Genomic DNA, 19,428 nt, shown 5'->3' on the forward strand with positions numbered 1-19,428 from the left:
CAGTAAGATTTTTTTTTATGTTTTTGAAAGAAGTCTGTACTGAAGACTATTTGATAAAAAAAAAAATAATAATATGAAATAATGTGAAATATTATTAAAATTTAAAAGAACTGTTTTCTATTTGAATATAAGTTAAAATGTAATTTATTCCTGTGATCAAAGCTTTATTACTCCTGTCTCCATTGTCACGGACTCCTTCAGAAATCATTCTATCTTTTCAGAATGGAAATATAACTCTTTTGTAAACATTATAAATGTCTTTACGTCACTTTTAAAGCATCCTTGCTCAATAAAAGTATTAATTTCTTTCCACAACAATATTTTACTGACCCCAGACTTTTGAACGTTAGTGTAAACTGTTTGAGACTGAAGTAAGCCATTAGTAGTGGGTAACTGCTGACCACAAAAACAAAATACTACACAGTCACAGTCTCTTTTTGGGGAAAAGTGTTAATAATCCATATTTCATGCTCCACGTTCTCCTTTCTCTCGTTTTTCTAGTCTCTCTGGTTGCCCACGTGCCACAGCGGCGATGAAGAAAGCCAGACTATCAGGAGTGGAGATGCTCACAATAAAACAGCAAACAAGCAATGGTAAAGAAAAAGTCTTAAATCTCACATTACACTGGAGAACTCAGGACAAAACCAGTCACCAAGACTTTTCAAAATATGCAAGCAAAAATGCAAATTATGACAGTCTCTCCATGTCTGTAATAATACCAATTTTAGATAAGTGGTTTTTAATGCCTGGGAATAATTCAAACCATCCAAGAGTTTATGCGAACACATATGAGTACAATTATAGAGTAAGCATACTGTAAAATGATAGGGTGTTTTTATGTACAGGTATTTGCTTTTTCTGCTATATATCAAGTTTGTCTGTTCTCACTCTAGGTTTAGACTGTGATGCAGATGTTAAACAGCTGGATGAAGATGTTAAAGATTTACATGAATCAAATTCACAGGTGGAGGCGGATATGATCAAACTTAGAACACAGGTGAGGGTATTTATAGAATGGTTTCCATATGCGAGTATTAACTAGTGGTCAAAAGTTTGGAATTATTATGATTTGTTCATGTTTTTGAGGGAAGTATTCATTCACTTGATCTTTGAAAATACAGTAAAAATGGCAATATTGTAAAATATATTATTTGTATGATTGTTTTCTATTTGTATATATTTTAAGATGTAAAAATCATGGTTTCCGCTAGAAATAAAATATAATGATAATCATAAGAACCTTTATTAATAATTGAACTCCAATAATAATTTCCATCACAGGAATACATTTTAAAATATTTCACAATATTATGTTTTTTTTTACTGTATTTTTGATCAAATAAATACAGCCTTGGAGAGCAAAAGAGACTTCTTTCATTTTATTCCAATTATTCCAACGTTCCAACAGCTAAAATACATAAATACATAAAGTTGATATATATCGTGATTGTCACATAGATGAAGACGATGAACTTAAATACAAAATGGTGATGAACTAAATGAATAACAGCTCTGATGATTGAGTTAGTGTCCATGGAAACGGTGAGTGGCGGGAAACTAAGACAAAGGAACACATGTGACTAATGAATACAATCTATAAGTCCATGAAAGCGAAACTAAGAACATACAGTTTATACACATATATTCACTACTTTTTAAAAGTATGTCTTTTTGTTGTTGTTGTTTGTTTGTTTTAAAGAATTTAATAACTTTATTCAGCAAAGATACATTAAATTGATCAAAGTTGACAGTAAAGACGTATAATGTTACAGAAAAATTCTACTTTAAATAAATGCTGTTCTTTTCAAATTTCTTTTTATCAAAGAATCCTGAAAAAAAAAAAATGGTTTCTACAAAATATGAAGCAGCACAACTGAAAAAAACAAACAAATAAACAGTAAATATTTAAACAATAAACAGGTGAGACAAAAAATGTGTGTGTGTGTGTGTGTGTGTGGCTCAGTACATTAGGCTTTACAGGGTAAATGCAAAATGTGTAATAAATCATATTTCAATCCCACAGTGTACTTACTGTACTATAGTCTTAGTTTAAACATTATGTTGTCATACTATGAAGACATTTTTATCAGAATTAACAAGTGTGTCGATTCATGTCCCACAGATCACCACAATGGAGTCTAATCTGAAGTCCTTAGAGGAGGAAAACAAGGTGATTGAACAGCAAAATGAATCTCTCCTGCGTGAGCCGGCCAGCCTCAGGCATTCACTGATAAACAGTTTAGCTAATATCCAGCTACCGCAGATGGTAAGGGACCATGCCCATCAGAACGAGGACAAGTCCTGGACAAAGAGGGTATTGCTTTAGTCTGTTCATTTCGAAAAATCAAGAAAGAACTGTGTTAGGCTTGAGGCCGCAGTTCTTGGCTCGTTCAGTAAATGGAGCCTGTGCATCAGCACTACGGCACGGCCGGGGTCATTTCAAACTAGTCCATACGTCAAAAGTTGTGGCGTCAACTGGTGTAATCTGAATTTGACGCATTGTTATTGCCAGAGTCAAGGGGAACTCGCTTTGAGCTGAAAGCCTCTATAAAAGGCCAGCTCTGCTAAAACAAACTACAACAAAAAAGCATAAAACCAGTTTGTAGTATATACCATAAAAGTTGGTTTGCTGGTCTAAGTTTATCTCAAAGCCTGGTGTTAGTCTAGTTTTAATATGGTTTATTCTGCAGCGAGTTAGCTTAAAAACAATCAGCTCTTCAATCACTTCCACAGACATGTCATTCATCACTAAACCAGTTTATACCAGCGCTATTTTAGAGATTATTGATATTCTACTATTGTTTTTGTTAACTATCATTTTTTTTATTTTTAGTCATTTTGTTTCTGTCATTCTCTTTTTATGTCTATTTAGTAATTAAGGCGTTTTAGAATTATATTTTAATTTATTTAGTTTTAGTAGTATTTCAGCTTAAACTATACTAGCTGAAATCAAATTTATTTTAATTTGATGTTAATGTTTATTAAGTAATGAAAATGTTTTTTTTATGGATTTATTTTTAGTTGATGATAATAACCCTGGTTTATACAGAACGAATTTAGGTCGAATGACTACAAAACTCTTCTTTTATGCTAGACAAAGTGATACCAAATGAATGAATGAATGAATTAATACAAATAAATGTAATCTAATTTCATTTCACCACCAAAAACATCATAGCAAGAGAAAATGAAATGTGTTTAGCTTTGATAATGCAACAATACTGACTGGTTGTTTCTTAAAAGATTTAGATGAAGCCCATTCTCAGGAAACAGTGACATTTGTGACATTTTCTCTCATTTTCCCCATTTCAATCCCACAGTACTAGAGCGTTAATCGCCACAGACTCTCAGTCCCACAGCCTTATAAAGTATGAATAGTTGATCATTACTCAACCCTAAACCGCCTTCAACCAGTCACAATAAGCTTGGAATTGAAATGCTTTTATTTGGAATACATAACAATTCTTGTGGTATCATTCTGAGGTTTTATGAAATATTAATTAACAGTTTTTCCCTGTTACGTCTTTGTAAAGGTCTATGCCAAACTGGGTAAAAAAAATAAAAAAAATAAATACTCTTTAACTACCAAATATCTTCACAGCAATCAGATTTTTTCCTTCATAACAGAGCTGAAATTGAGCTTGATGAGGTCAATGTAAGTGTAAACATAATAAAACATAGTGATTCGAATAGTGAATGCATGATATATGGATTAGGGACATAAAAACATTTAGAAAGTTAGTCCTTGGGACATAAACGGCATCATGTCCTAAAGAATGTACTGGTAAGTTGTCTAAGACTGGGTGTTCAGACAGTGTCCTGATCTTATCTCTATTGAACACTGTCAGCTAATACGGTTTTGTTTTTTCCTCTAGAAATCACTTCACAAAGAGCCTCCAGTCAGACACAACAGCTGTTTACAGCTGCATCAGAGAGTAAGTCCACAGTTTAACTCTTACCCTCACCATACATAGGAATATTTATATGCTTTCAATATGTCTGTCAATATTAAACTGGCAGAGCACAGATGGTCATGGTGAACGTCATTATGATTTAATCTTTCATTCATGATATGTCCACCTATACACATAAATTGTGTTCATGGTTACTAACATGTTAGTACCTACCTATCCACCTGTCTATAAACGTACCTACATATCTATCTATCAACCGACCTATCTACCTGTCTATCAACCTACCAACCCATCTATAAACCTACCTACCAAGCTATATATCAACCTACCTATCTACCTAGCTATCTACCTATCTATACCTACCTACCCTATCTACAATATAAACCTATCTATTTACTGATCTACCTAAATACCTATCTATCAAACTACCTGTCTACCCACCTATCTACATATCTACACACATATCTGCCCACCTATCTACATACCTATCTACCTACCTATCTACCCACCTATCTACATACCTACCCACATATCTACCCTCCTATCTACATACCTACCCACATCTACATACCTAACCACATATCTACCCACCTATCTATCTACCTATCTGTCAACCTAGCTACATACCTACCCACATATCTATCTACCTATCTACATACCTACCCACATATCTACATACCTACCCACCTATCTATCTACCTATCTACATACCTACCCACATATCTACCCACCTATCTATCTACCTACCCACCTATCTACCCACCTATCTACCTACCTATCTGTCTACCTATCTACATACCTACCCACATATCTGCCCACCTATCTATCTACCTATCTACATACATACCTACCCACATATCTGCCCACCTATCTACCCACCTATCTATCTACCTATCTATCTATCTATCTATCTACCTATCTACATACCTACCAACCTATCTACCCACCTATCAATCTACCTATCTACATACCTACCCACATATCTGCCCACCTATCTACCTACCTATCTTCCTACCTATCTACCCACCTATCTATCTACCTACCCACCTATCTATCTACCTATCTACATATCTACCCACATATCTACCCACCTATCTACATACCTACCCACATATCTGCCCACCTATCTACATACCTACCCACATATCTACCCACCTATCTATCTACCTACCCACCTATCTACCCACCTATCTATCTACCTATCTGTCTACCTATCTACATACCTACCCACATATCTACATACCTACCCACCTATCTATCTACCTATCTACATACCTACCCACATATCTACCCACCTATCTATCTACCTACCCACCTATCTATCTACCTATCTACCCACCTATCTATCTACCTATCTACATACCTACCCACATATCTACCAACCTACAGTATCTACATACCTACCCACATATCTGCCCACCTATCTACATACCTACCCACATATCTACCCACCTATCTATCTACCTACCCACCTATCTACCCACCTATCTATCTACCTATCTGTCTACCTATCTACATACCTACCCACATATATACATACCTACCCACCTATCTATCTACCTATCTACATACCTACCCACATATCTACCCACCTATCTATCTACCTACCCACCTATCTATCTACCTATCTGTCTACCTATCTACATACCTACCCACATATCTGCCTACCTATCTATCTACCTATCTACATACATACCCACATATCTGCCCACCTATCTACCCACCTATCTATCTACCTATCTACATACCTACCCACATATCTACCCACCTATCAATCTACCTATCTACATACCTACCCACATATCTGCCCACCTATCTACCTACCTATCTTCCTACATTCTACCCACCTATCTATCTACCTACCCACCTATCTACCCACCTATCTACCCACCTATCTATCCACCTATCTATCTACCTACCTATCTATCTACCTATCTATCTATCTATCTATCTATCTATCTATCTATCTATCTATCTATCTATCTATCTATCTATCTATCTACATACCTACCCACATATCTGCCCACCTATCTACCTACCTATCTTCCTACCCATCTACCCAACTATTTACTTACCTACCCACCTATCTATCTACCTACCTACCTACATAAATAAATAACTAAAACATAAATAATAACATATTTGTTTTTAAAAATTAAGCAGATCTTGTCCCTAATAGGCAGAACACATGTTTTAGACTGAATAGACTTATTATAATAAATCTTAAAGGAGCTGTATGTAAGATTGTGGCCAAAACTGGTACTGCAATCACTTTCAAATTACTGTATAGAGCGGTGTATCCCCTCCCCCTCCCCCCTGCCTCGAGGTTGCCAGATAAGCTGCAGGATCCAGCAGGAACGTAGGCTGCAGTTTGAATCTGCAGCTGTGGTAACTAGAGCAGAGCTGGCAACCCGGATTCAGAAACACTACTGACTTCGTGATTGGTAGATAGATGGAGGGCGGCGCTTCAGGCCAAAACACAAGATGACAACATCAACATCAGTTGAGGGCTGCAACTTCACTTTTTAAATGACAATATCCTGGCCATACTACTTTTGTCAGTGATATAAGTATTTGAAATGAACATGATTTCTTAATGTCTAGTGACATATCAGGGCCATTTTATGATTAATTGAAATACATTTCTTACATACAGCTCCTTTAAAACTAAATTCAGTACTGTCAAAGCAATTAACAGCCATTAAACAATACAAAAAATAAAATAAAATAGAGCACAAAATGCCTATCACATTGTTTCCAGATCTCTGTATTAAAAAAAAAAAAAAAAAAAACTGCCATTGAAATTTGAATCTAATGGCACCATTTTGAAATAGCCCATATGTTTTTGGGTTATTTATACTACAGCAGTTATATTCATTTATTAGAAATTTATTCCATTTTAATTCTCATTTCTTGAATTCAAATTCTAAATACAAATCTGCATCCTGTTTGCCCCTCAATTCCAGGAACTGAATTAGAATTTCAATCCTTTAGAATTTTTTTTTTTTATATTTTTTTTTCTAAATTCTCAAAAGTGTACAATCCAGATTCATGTGTTGTTGTCATCTTCCACATACTGTATTTCATCTGACAGGAGCTTTCCTCTGTGTTTCACAGGAGCCAATGAGCGAACAGAGCTTTGACGCATATGTGACCACGCTAACGGACATGTACACCAATCAAGATCAGTATCAGAGCGCAGAGAACAAGGCCCTGCTAGAAAATATCAAACAAGCAGTACAAGGCATTCAAGTCTAGCATCTCAGAATGAAGGGGCCACTTTCCTACAACGGAGGAACACAGGGAACAAAAGACACTTTCAGAAAGAAAAAAAAGAATAATCATATGGGATGCCTCACGTTTTGCTGTTGTAGTTTATCGAACAGTGTTAAATTCATGTTCTTTTAAAAAGTGTTATGCTGACTAAACATCATTTTTCTTTGGGTTTATTTTTCTGGCCGTGCTTTAAAAAAAAAAAATCTGCAAAATAGTTTTGGAAAGCATTCACATTTTGTACGTTTTGTAACGTGAATCATCCTTCTCGCTGCTCATTGATGCACCTTTTAGTGTACATTATACAGCAGTAATGTAACCACTACTGAACATTAGTTTGTGATGCTTGCTGATATAGAGAGTTAAAATCACAGAGGCTAGCTCAGTGAAAGATCTACTGAAAGATGATTGGTGCTTTTTCTTTTTATCATTAATATCAACGGTTACACTTTTTTTTTTTCCAATAGTCTTTAGACATTCTACTAACTTTGCAACTGCATGTCAACAAACTCTCAGAGTGTTAGTAGACTGTCAGGTTAGGGTTAGTAGAATAAGTTAGCGTAGTTGCAAAGTTACTATAGTTCTGTCATGACAACTCTCAGGAGATTGGTATGGTAATAGAGATTGGCATAGTAATGGATATGGAAATGTTAATGTATTTGGTTCGGTGGAACAGATCTGCTACACTGCTGAGCAAGTACTGAGACTTTCTACAGCCAATACATTCGCAGACACTGCTGTGAGCAAGTAAGACAAGCTGCTGCTGCTGCACATGTAACACACATGATTAACCCCTGTAGCAGATCTATACAGGTGGAGCTGGGGAAGGGGAAGGGGAAGGGTTTCTGAAAGCGCTGCAGACTGATAACAGCAACACTACCGACCGGTATTTGAATGTTGAACTGCGGCTGATGCAACAGCAACCAATCAACAGCGCTATGTAGAAAATGATGTGATCGATACCAAATGAGTTAGACCTATCAGCCTGAGCCATCTAGAGTTTCATGACAGAACAAGGTAATCAGTAGAATTTCTGTTGGGGAGCATCAAACTAAAGTGTAAGAGATATTAAGCAGACAGTCTACTAAACCTCTAATGACTGCTAGTTGACATGTAGTTGCAAAGTTACTTATAGTTAGTGGACCTTCGAAATAAAGCATTATACCATATCTACTATCAATTCAAAAGATGTGGGGGAAAAAACACTGGTGTTAAAGATCTTAGAAGTGGATTTGGAATGTGAATGTTTTATGGTAATTGTCATGACAGGGAAAGCTAATGCTGGAGTTCCTGAAACTGCTTTAACATGCAAACGGAAACGCTTTGATTATTTGTGGCTTCGTCATTTAATCTGCATCAGTGTAACGGCATTAGCAGCTCTAACATCGCGCGCCACATACGTCTTCACTTGGTCTATTCTTGAAATTACAGTAGCCAGAATGGAACTGTCTCAGCAATATTTGACTAAACCATGTGTATAAAAAAAAAAAGATAGAGAGAGAGAGATGCAATCTATGTGGTGGGTATATGCAATTTCATGTTTGTAAACAGTGGAAGCTACAGAATCTTTTTACTATATGTAAATGATTGATTTTTATATAAATCTTTTAATACAAATGTTTTAAAAGGAAGTGGAAATTAGGTTTAGAGACGGACGATGCTGCGCAGGGACACCTTCGTTTCCATGCTCGGATGTTTGTACAGTATGGAAACTAACGCAGAAGGAATCTGAAAAGAATACACACAGTAAAGACAATGAAAACGGGACCTACAGGGTTTTTGCCCCCACTTTTTGTGCCAGAAGACTATTTGCACTTATCCCACCTTCGGACGATGTGCAATCTCCGGGTGTCTCTTTGGCACGAGGAAGGCGCGGTGACAGACGTTCAGCGGTTTGACGAGAGATTACAGGGATTGAGATATTCATGAGGAAAATATCTTTACAAGAAATATTGTGCATTTTGAAATAACGATGCTAGTTCGTCTAGTATGTTCTGTATCATACGAAATAATCCCCAGCAGCACTTTATGTCTAATCATTGTACAAAATCATAAAAGAGTAGTCAATCAAAATAAAGCATTTTAAGAAGAAAATGTCCCAGTGCGATGGGATCGGAGGTTAGAGTCATCAGTAGAGTTTGAGGGGGTCACCCCTGATTTCCATTGTACTATTAGCTGTAGCAACCTTGTTAATACCTTATTGAGAGCTAACGCAAAGGTGCTTGTACTTCACTGGATCTCATCCATTGTACAAATCGGCCCTTTTTCAGGGCTCCATCATTCATGCACAGCATCACATCTGCAGCTTTCTGCCAATATAGTAATGCTTTCAATAGAGAAATAGCTAGTATGGGTTTTTGAATCAATTATCGTCATCATTGGTACAATGGAAATGGGAATTTAAGCACAAACATGCTGCTCATTTACTGTCGATGCATAATATTGATTTTTTTTTTTTTAAAGGATATGTGACTAATTACCCAAGGTAAAACAAAAGTCACGTATTAGAATGCGATTTTTCATATGAATTATTGTGAATTCATGAGTTTATTTATCTGGAATTCTTCATTTCAAGGTTGATTTGTTTAATCATCAATGAAGACGGGATTTTGTATAAACTATTGTGCTCTCTGTGGAACTGGAGTTTGATTTATTTTTGTACGATACAGCATGAATTTGTTGACATTTTAATTTTACTATAAATGTGTGAGATCACAAGTTGCGGTGAGTTTTCATTTTTAAATTGTGGAAATTTGTACAATATTTGTCATGCTGGATGTTGACACATCGTACTCTGAATAAAGAAAATGGTGTTGCCACAGACTCGAGTAGACATCTTCTATGATTTATTGGAGAAGAAGTAATGCTTAAAACGATACAGGCTTCATAAATGGATGTTTCATGCAAATCCTGCGTGGTATAAGAAGCATGCGATTTCCTCTAATAAAGATCTCTGTTTATGTCTTTGTTATTTATTTTAAGCAGCCATGAACCAGTAAAAGAGTACCAGTAAGGCAAACAAAATCTTATAATTTTTTTTTTTTAATAATAATTTGCATCATTTTCATATATGTGCATGTTTAACCTTTGTGATGAATAGTGCATGCTCATTTAGTTTGAACAACTACCCGATGTATTTGGATTGCATTTCCATCCCTTATCTCACAATTTAGATTTTTTTTTTTTTTTTTTTTTTTTTGAGTGAGTGAGTGAGTGAGTGAGTATGTATTATGCAACAAAAATGGTTAAAATTGTAAAATGGCATTTCATGTTTTACAGAAGCAAGAGGTATTTAGTGAAAATGACCATTTTGGGCAGTAAAAATCAAATGGTGCCTGACAAAAGACATGTTAAAAATCATGACTGATAGTGGGTTCAAGACAAAAGCATTGCACTGTGGGAAAGCAATAGTGCTCCACACAGCGTGATCAATGCATACACAATATATTGATAAGCCGTGCACAAGTATTGTACTGTTCCATTGTGAACAGACTCTTATTATGAAAAGCGTATACTAATATGACAGAAAAGCAAAAACTATTTAAATCCATAAAAAATACTGTTCTTTTGTAGAATATCACAGAAGTAAAATGCCAAAATTATAGGCTAATATAGGCCTATTCAATTATAGTTACATATTCACTAAAAATGTACAATTAATTTGACATTTATAAGCCTAATTGATTTTTAAAATGTATTTAGACCCTATTTATTTTGAGTACTAGATCATGGGTTTTCAATCTTTTAGATTCAATGGACAACCAAATATGATCATCTTCATGTGAGGGTCCCCCATCCTAAACTTTAAAAGCAGGAATTAATAAATAATTTTATAATTTTCAATTATAAATACATGTGGAAAGACCTATTCTCTCCACTCTAGTAATGTAGGCCTACTGTAATATGTGTTATCCAAATGAAAATGTGTTTAAAAAATCAAATGTTTTATTTATTTATTACATTTTTCTATATTTGTTTAGTTAATTAGCTCTTTATACTATTATTTATTAATTGTGTATAATTATATTATTTTTACAGTGCTTTTCTCTAAACTTTTCCATGGACCCCTTTGCACTTCCTCGATTAATGGTTGAATCCCAGTTTGCGTACTACGCAAATGCCGGTACTTTGAAGTGTGTAGTAGGCAAAAGTTTAGTAGGATGGGCTTTTATCGTGCACGATTGAGAAGGCTGTGATTGGTCTCTCATGCCGTCTAGTACACGGTCTGTAACACTGGATTCCTGCACACTGCTCTCCGGCGCACTGGCTGGTCATGGCGTTGCGGACTGTCCGAAACTTACCCTGCTTTTTAAGTGTACTCGGCGTGTTTCTCCTCAGCAGTGGCCCAGACCCGGCGTTCTCATGTCCGAGCCGCTGTTTATGTTTCCGTACCACTGTCAGATGTATGCATTTAAACCTGGAATCAGTGCCCGCTGTTCTTCCTCAGACCACAATCCTGTAAGTACACTATTTTTTTTTCTCTCTGAGAGAATCAGAAACTATGTGCTTACCTGCTTTATCCACCTTAAGAGTTACAAATGACTTAAGTTGTCAGTAATATAATCATTGTTTATGTTTCGCATTGAGTCAGCGTTGAGCTCATCGGTTACATTCTGAGTACAGAGGAATTTGAGTGGCAGTGTTTCTGATTTACGTTTCTCATCTGGAGTCTTTGTTTCGCGGATACAGCGGTTGTGTCTCACAACTTTAACCCTAACACTACCTAGGCAGCATTTAGGGCGTCACAGGCGCGAGGTCAGCTAGATACACATGCGCATTCAGACTCAAATGCTGAAAGCAACTTTGATGGCCAAAATGTTTCACGTATTTAGCCTTTATGACATCAGGCCTGTTCCAATAGCCTATACACACTTGCGGTCTTAGCCACTGTAAAACTTTTTTTATCAGAATTGCGTGATATAAACTCACATTTGCTTGTTATAAAGTAAGAAGTGCAAGATAAAAAAAAATCTTGCATTTGCATGTTATAAAGTCATAATTGCGAGATATAAAACTCTCAATTCTGAATTTTTCATCTGAATTTTATATCTTGCTATTCTGACTTTATAAGTAATAATTGCGAGTTTATGTCACGCAATTCTGTGGCGGAAACAAGCTTCCAGAAAAATCAAAGTGTGTAAATAAAGCTCTGTAAAAAAAAAAAAAAAAAAAAAAGTGCATTTTTTTTTTTTTTTTTTTTACAACACTGCAAGTGTGTCCTATCAGGTAATCAGAAGTTCTACACACACTTGAGGTCTTCACACCTATTTGAACACTTCAAACACCAGAAATACGTCATGCAAGTGGACAAGTGGACATACCTGCAATTGTGGGTGTTGGTACAGGCTCATCCAGAAATGCTGTTAAAAATGTCCTAAAATGTCCCAAAAATGTCCTAAAATGCTGTCTCGATAGGCAGCACACTAGGTTTTGAAACAGGGGCTCAAAACCTAGTGACTCTAACCAGTCTGCACACAATACAGACGAGTGTATAACACTGTGATCTGCTGTACATAATACATATATACATAATACAGACTTCAGCACCAACACGGTTAACAAAACTCAGTGTTGACAGTGTTTGCAAAGAAAGGTCAAACCCTTTGCATGTGTGTTTGTCATTATGCGTGGACTGCTATAATGGTTAAAGTGAGTCATGATCACTCTGTGTGTGTTCGTGTGTGTTTATGTTGGGTAGTTTTGATTTGGACAGAGCCCACTCATCAAAAACAAGTTCATTTACTTTGATTTGTTATATTAGAGGGGCCATTTTGTATTATTTTAATATGTTCCTTGAGGTTCACTTATAATGCTACTAAAGTTTTTTGCATAAAAGTATATATGTGAAAAAACAATTATTTACAACCCTGAAATGATCGGTGCTTAAGGCTCTAAGGCTTGTCAGTAAACGGCATCTGTTATGATTGGCTAACGTCATTGCATAGGAAACAGTATTAATGCCCACTCACTATTGCACGCGAGTAAGTGTTTTGAAAACATTATCCATATAAAATCGTCATTTACAGACAAAGCATTGTGAAATCTTTTACTTACAGTTTGCGATGTTGCTGCTGTCAGATCCAATACAGTCTGTACAGCTGCTTCATCTTTCAACAAAAGTTTCTTTGCGAACTCTCCATTACACTGTGCCTCTTTCGCGAAACAAAATGCTCTGAATCCGGGATGCCATTGAAAATAAACCATGCACTTGTTCCTGATGCTGGGATTCCTCTGAAGTCTGTACAGAGATGCAAACCAGCTGTTTAAACTGGACGCGTCAAAGCAAACGTTCTTTTACTCTTCCGTTTGTCCTGTTGTCGACAGAATCAAGCATGTGGAGTACGTCAGAAACCGAACACGCGTCTGTATACTGTCAGGATTATGTTTTGTTAAATTATCTTTTCAATTTTTTGTTTCTTGTGCTTCAGTTCAGTTTAGCCTTGATTGTTTCCTAGTTGGGCGGGGCCTATGGTGCGATGAGTATTCGTATAAGTATTCGTCGATGTCTTGCTCTTGAGGCAGGCATATGCAGATGAATTTGACCATGTGACATCACAATTCTCACAATATCAAAATGAGCCATTTTTGGAGCTTGATTGAATAGCCTAAGTGTTTTGTCTATAATGAGGATGCTTTTCTGACAAAACCTGACAAAATCATAGGGCCCTATCATTATAACATTTTTAAATGACTCAATTGTTAAAGTTTTTAAATTCAGGTGATTAGACATGCTTTTTGATTTTTAACATTTAATTAAACCATTAAAATTGATTACAGAAAAAAAATTAAAAACTTTTTTATTTTTTTTTAAATGAACTAATCCTTTAATGTGTTGCCTTTGAGGCTTTGAAGTAATTGCAACAGTTACAGCATTGTGTTACACAGTCTTTCCTGACTGACTGACTGACTGACTGATGCATGAATGAATGAATGGCTTTTTCAGCAACTTCTTCAATGACGTCTTTTATGTGGGTCACTGTGTTAAAGGTACGGCGTCTGTGTCACGATCTCAACTGGAACTGTATTTAATAACTCATGATTTGATGTATACTGCTGTAGAACATCACACCGTCAGTCTACATATAAACCAAACTGTCTTTTCAAAATTCAGAGTTGGTGTCTTATAGATGAGAAGACAGAAAGAGTGCAACCCAAATCGCTCAGAATTTGCAATGCATTCCTCGGCTGGTTTTAATAGTCCCATGTGACAGTTGTATGCATTTGTTTCCAGACCCACAATGCATCTGTGCGACTGCAAACAGACAGAGGACTGCATTCAGATTTGTGGCTGATTGCAAAGGAGTGACATAAACTCAACAGGAGTGCGGAGTGCTCTCCATTAGCTTAACTCCACATCTGTCTGCAAGACGCCCATGGAGAAACTTAACTAACTTAATAAGCCTCTTGACTTGCCTCTTGAAAACCTGAACTGAGGCCAGTGCATTATTACACTGCTGAGGTCTGTCATTGTGTCTGAGCAAGAGGGAAGTGTGCAGTAAAGAGCATATATGGTTCATTGATGAAGCTTTATGCACTGTTTGGACTTAACGGGGACCAATAAAACCCTTTACAAACTCTTGATTTTGTTTTTGTTTTTAGGTTTTCATGCTTGATGTTTTTAAAAACATAATTTTTTTCCCATATTCTCCATTGTTGCAGCTCCTCTCTTCCCAGTCTGTCAGTAACGCTCTGTTTAGTTCCTGTCTCTATGAAGCTCCTCCTCCTGAAAAGCACACTGTGCTCTGATTGGTCGGCTGGAGCAGTGTGTTGTGATTGGTCAAGTGCTTTGAGTGTGTTGGGGAAAATACCATATCTGTGAGTTTTAACACACTACTAACTAACTCAACCAGGCCCCGCCCCTTTATTCTGCGTATGAATAATTTAAATGAGGAATATTGTGACGTGTTCGTTCCCGGAAAAAACTCAAGACTACAATGGAGGCGTTTCAGGAGTTCAGAAACAGTAGGCACGTTTCCATTACAGATTTGTGCAAAACTCGTGCGATTATTTTTTTCTAAAAGTCGACAAAAAACGATTGCGAAATGACGGCGTTTCCATTAAACGATGTTATGCGACTAAAACATAATTTTTTCCTCTCGCGATAAGTCCAAAAATCATGGCGATGGACGTTGGTAGGTTTACGTAGCCTATATCCCAGCCACTGCACTGGCTATTATTATTAATCGAAGGAGACGTATGTATGTTATCCAAACATTAATGGCAAGGAAAGACCCTTAAACTGTGAGCGGCTCATATTAGGTGTTTCAATTTTAATTTGCGCAATTTGAAGGGTAATGGAAATGCGGCTAGTGACACTGCTATAGAGAATAAATCCCGCTGGAGGGACTTTGTGCTTTAGAAATGTGTAGACCTTTTTCATGCTCAAACAGCAACATCACACATAAAGAAAGATGAATTTAAAAAAGCATAATACTTTTTAATTATATAGTGATGTTTCTCCTCCACTTCACAGTTGAAATAAAACATGTATGGTAGCTGTAGCCTATTAACTTGTTTTCCTGATGGATTTATTCAACTATTAAATATTGTCACCTTCCTAAAATAATTGCCCAAGTCATTTTGATGATCAAATGGTTATAACAGGTTACATAACACTAATAAATATGTAACAGTGTATATATTTAGCAAAATGCTCCTCTAAAATGATTTTTTTTTTTCTAGCTGACTAATTACTGTCATTGAATGGATTTTCTGAGGTAAATGTAACGTTAAAGCTAGGGTAGGTAATCCTGTTCAGAAACACTTTTTTTTATACTGGGTGAAATGGTCCTTCCATCCTGAGAGTAGTCAATACATTATGTGTTCAGAAAAAGGAATGAAAACAATCAGACCTCTGTAGCAGCTGCAGGACAGTAAAAACTCTGACCAATCACTGCCACTCGGTCCGAGTGTAAAGAACCAATCAGATGCCTTCAGAGCCAGGAGGAGTGTCTTAGCAGTGTCAATCAAGTTCGCGTACGCGCTGATCGCCCCTCTCTTGCACAGCGCGTACCGTCATTCAAAATCAAGATTGCCGGTGTGCCGAGCAGCTGTGCTAATGGCGGACAAACAACCAAAACTACTAATTTCTCGAGTAGAACCTGCTCATACAACCTGTCATACAAGACAGGTAAACGGGAAAAGACCGATGACGATAAACAAGCCCGTCCGAGCCCATTGACTCAGTGTTAAAACTCTAGCCGCATAACATACAGATAAAATGTCACGCACTGTGCAAAGCAACAATTGAAACCTGCTAATTCACTGGCTTGTCATGTTGCTAAAATAATGTACTAGCAAACCTTATTTAGCATTACATATCGCTAGAATAATTATTTACATAGCCTACTGCAACCTTAGTTACCGTTATATTATCTTACTGGCTATTTATAACTCATAGAAAGAGTGCAACGTTATAAAGTTACATTACATGTGATTCTGACATGATGCTACATGCACTGCGCTCCTTGCTCTCCGCTTGTCTCAGGTAAATAATGCGTCTTCTGTCGGAGTCGCGCGTTCAAAGAGTATAGAAGGGCTTCTATACTCTTTGGCGCGTTCATGTGTTTTGGGGGCGTGGCTTTGAAAGGACCCCAGAAGGGAGAGGGTGGACTGAATGGAAATAATGAGCTGTCTTTAAAACAGTCGTTAGAGGTCTACATACACTCGATTTTTATACTTTCTTTTTCAGAATACTTACATTTGAATTATGTATTGATATATACATATACATATATATAAGTTTAAACAAATTTGAAAAATACGTTTTTTAGACCATTCTTACCTACCCCAGCTTTAAGTGACATATTGTTCTCAAGCTGTTTTACTGACATCTTTCCGTAGTTGAAAAACTGATTGAGCGATTACATAGTTCATTTCAGTAAGTTATACTGTCTCTTTTAACATTCCTTCTAATGTTTCTGTTTCAAATCTTTCAGAATTTTAAAGCTAAAACTTTAAGGTATAAATCTTATTGGGATTATAGGATGGGCAGGCACACTACACATATAATGTTTATTAAAGTTTTGTTCACGGCCTCACGCTAAACTGAAAACTGCATAGATGTCAGTTTATCCAAATGAAGAATGATTAAAAATGCGAAATCGAGAAACAAGAAAACAAAATAGAGACTGACACCGTCAAAACGTGCCATTGGAGAAGATAGTTCGTAAACAGATAAGTGTTTACGATAGTACCAATTTCAATACAATACTCTATATACTGTAATTATTTATTTATTGGTTCTGCATGAACATACCATTGTGCAGGTCTAAAAAAGTTCATAAACAGATAAGATAAGACAGCCTGTGTTACACATTTCAAGAATGTAGCCTACTTATGAAATTGCTCACTAATAAAACAATGTTTTCGTCCCTGCAAAACAGTTTCAGACAAATATTTCTGGTTGTAGAAATGTTGGTGCTCCACTAATGCAAAGATCGATTTAAAGGCCTTATATGAGCCTATATTACTAACTACAGTAGGTCTAAGCAGTCTGATTCAACGATACACAGTTTGTTGCAAGTTCAGCTTCTGAGAATGAGGACCAATGTGACTGTTTAGTCTATCTTCATTTCCTGGTGTTGACTTACACAACGGCAATAAAGTAATTCAGTCATTTCACAGCTTGATAGTTGAAATGGTTGCTGGCGCGTGAGTCTGCAATGCAATTGCTGTCAATCTTTGGCTTTCCAGTAAAGCGCCTCTCCCCCTTACCATATATTATGTAATACAGACAAATGGGGGCGGAAGTATTAATAATTGGATCAGAATGAATGTGATCATTTGGGCAGTTTTTCTGAGCGAATTATAAAATGGCAGTATAATCACTTAGAAGGCATGCTTTTGTTTCACATGAGTTCACTATTACAGAATGTTCAGTATGTGTTTAAATGAGCATAACAACATCCTGCTCCAGTCTGGCACAGCTAAACATTGTATCTACAGAGCATCTCTGACTACTGCTGGAAAACTTATTTTCCACCTGCAAAAATGATTCTGTCAAGCTTTACCTCTTTACCATATGTGACAGCACTGCTTTGCAATGATTTTTAGATGATCAGATGATGAACAATGAACTTTCCATCTAACTTTTACTGCTGAGGTTTAGGAAGAAGATGCTGAACAAGTACAAAAGCGTTTGCTATAGATAAGCAGCTTTATTTTGAGATTCATGAATTGAGAAGCAGAATGCAGTTACATATCTCTCAACTTATTGATCCCTCCATCGATGTAGGGAAGTCCCGATCAAGATTCCCCCCACCCCGATCCGATTATTGAATATTGTGCATCTTACTCACCCTCATATTATTCCAAACCTGCACGAGTTTCTTTCTTCTGTTGAAGATTGTTGGTAACCAGACAGTTGACAATAGCCATTGACTTCCATAGGAGGGAAAAAAAAATACTATGGAAGTCAATGGCTACCATCAACTTTTGGTTTCAAAGTAAAAAAAATAAAAATAAAATGGTGTCACAATCAATAAATACCACGCATTTATGCCAAACAATTGCTTATGATTTACTGTTGATGAATAATGACAATGTTTAGGCTACTTTATGGTGTTTATTTTGTAATATGTTGTAGGTAGTTGCAAAAGTGCATATTTTTGAGAAGTTGTCTCAATGTATTTTAGGCTTGTTTGTAATGAAAAGTATGGTGTTATGTATAAAATCTTTTTTCTTTTGGTTTCACAATACACTCTAGCATTTATTTCATCAAACTCTTTAAGCTTCTCTCTGAACCGGCCCGACACATTATTTAACATTTTCATATAGATTTGACTAGTTTCGTCACTAAAATGTTTATTGTCTCTCTTTAATCATTATTATTTCAGTAAAATCCAATATTGATTAACCTCTAATTTGTATGTAATGAATGATAGTACCAATTTCAATATGTATGCACTGTATATACTGTAATTATTTATTTATAGATTCCGCATTAACATACCATTGTGCAGGTCTAAAAAAGTTCGTAAACAGTCTTAGATAAGATAAGATAAGACAGCCTGTGTTACACATTTCAAGAATGTAGCCTACTTATGAAATTGCTCACCTGGATTCAAAGATTGTGCTAGTTTTGTTCATTTTCATAATATACACCTAGAATCAGGTAATCATTAACCAAAGATAAGCTTTTCTGTTGGACTGTATATTAAATGGAAGACATTTTCTTTTTTCAGGCATGTATATTCACATATACCTGTAGAAACATCAAAGGCATTCAAAACTATTAAGG

The 19,428-nt window shown here is 36.2% G+C and overlaps 2 protein-coding genes across 3 annotated transcripts in view; both read left to right on the forward strand.

Moving 5' to 3' along the window:
- Positions 1-9,265, forward strand: part of myt1lb (myelin transcription factor 1-like, b) — a 143,374-nt gene extending 134,109 nt beyond the window's left edge. For both annotated transcript variants that reach the window (XM_079853236.1, XM_079853237.1), the window contains exons 19-23: positions 502-593; positions 894-997; positions 2,123-2,170; positions 3,876-3,935; positions 7,032-9,265. In XM_079853236.1, coding sequence (XP_079709362.1) covers positions 502-593; positions 894-997; positions 2,123-2,170; positions 3,876-3,935; positions 7,032-7,172 — 445 coding nt within the window. In that variant the 3' untranslated portion in view covers positions 7,173-9,265. The remainder of the gene's footprint in view (positions 1-501; positions 594-893; positions 998-2,122; positions 2,171-3,875; positions 3,936-7,031) is intronic.
- Positions 9,266-11,373: 2,108 nt separating this feature from the next.
- Positions 11,374-19,428, forward strand: part of pxdn (peroxidasin) — an 81,169-nt gene continuing 73,114 nt past the window's right edge. The window contains exon 1 of the mRNA XM_079852616.1: positions 11,374-11,645. Coding sequence (XP_079708742.1) covers positions 11,461-11,645 — 185 coding nt within the window. The 5' untranslated portion in view covers positions 11,374-11,460. The remainder of the gene's footprint in view (positions 11,646-19,428) is intronic.

Source organism: Squalius cephalus (assembly GCF_949319135.1).
Source record: "Squalius cephalus genome assembly, chromosome: 20".
NCBI lineage: Eukaryota > Metazoa > Chordata > Actinopteri > Cypriniformes > Leuciscidae > Squalius > Squalius cephalus.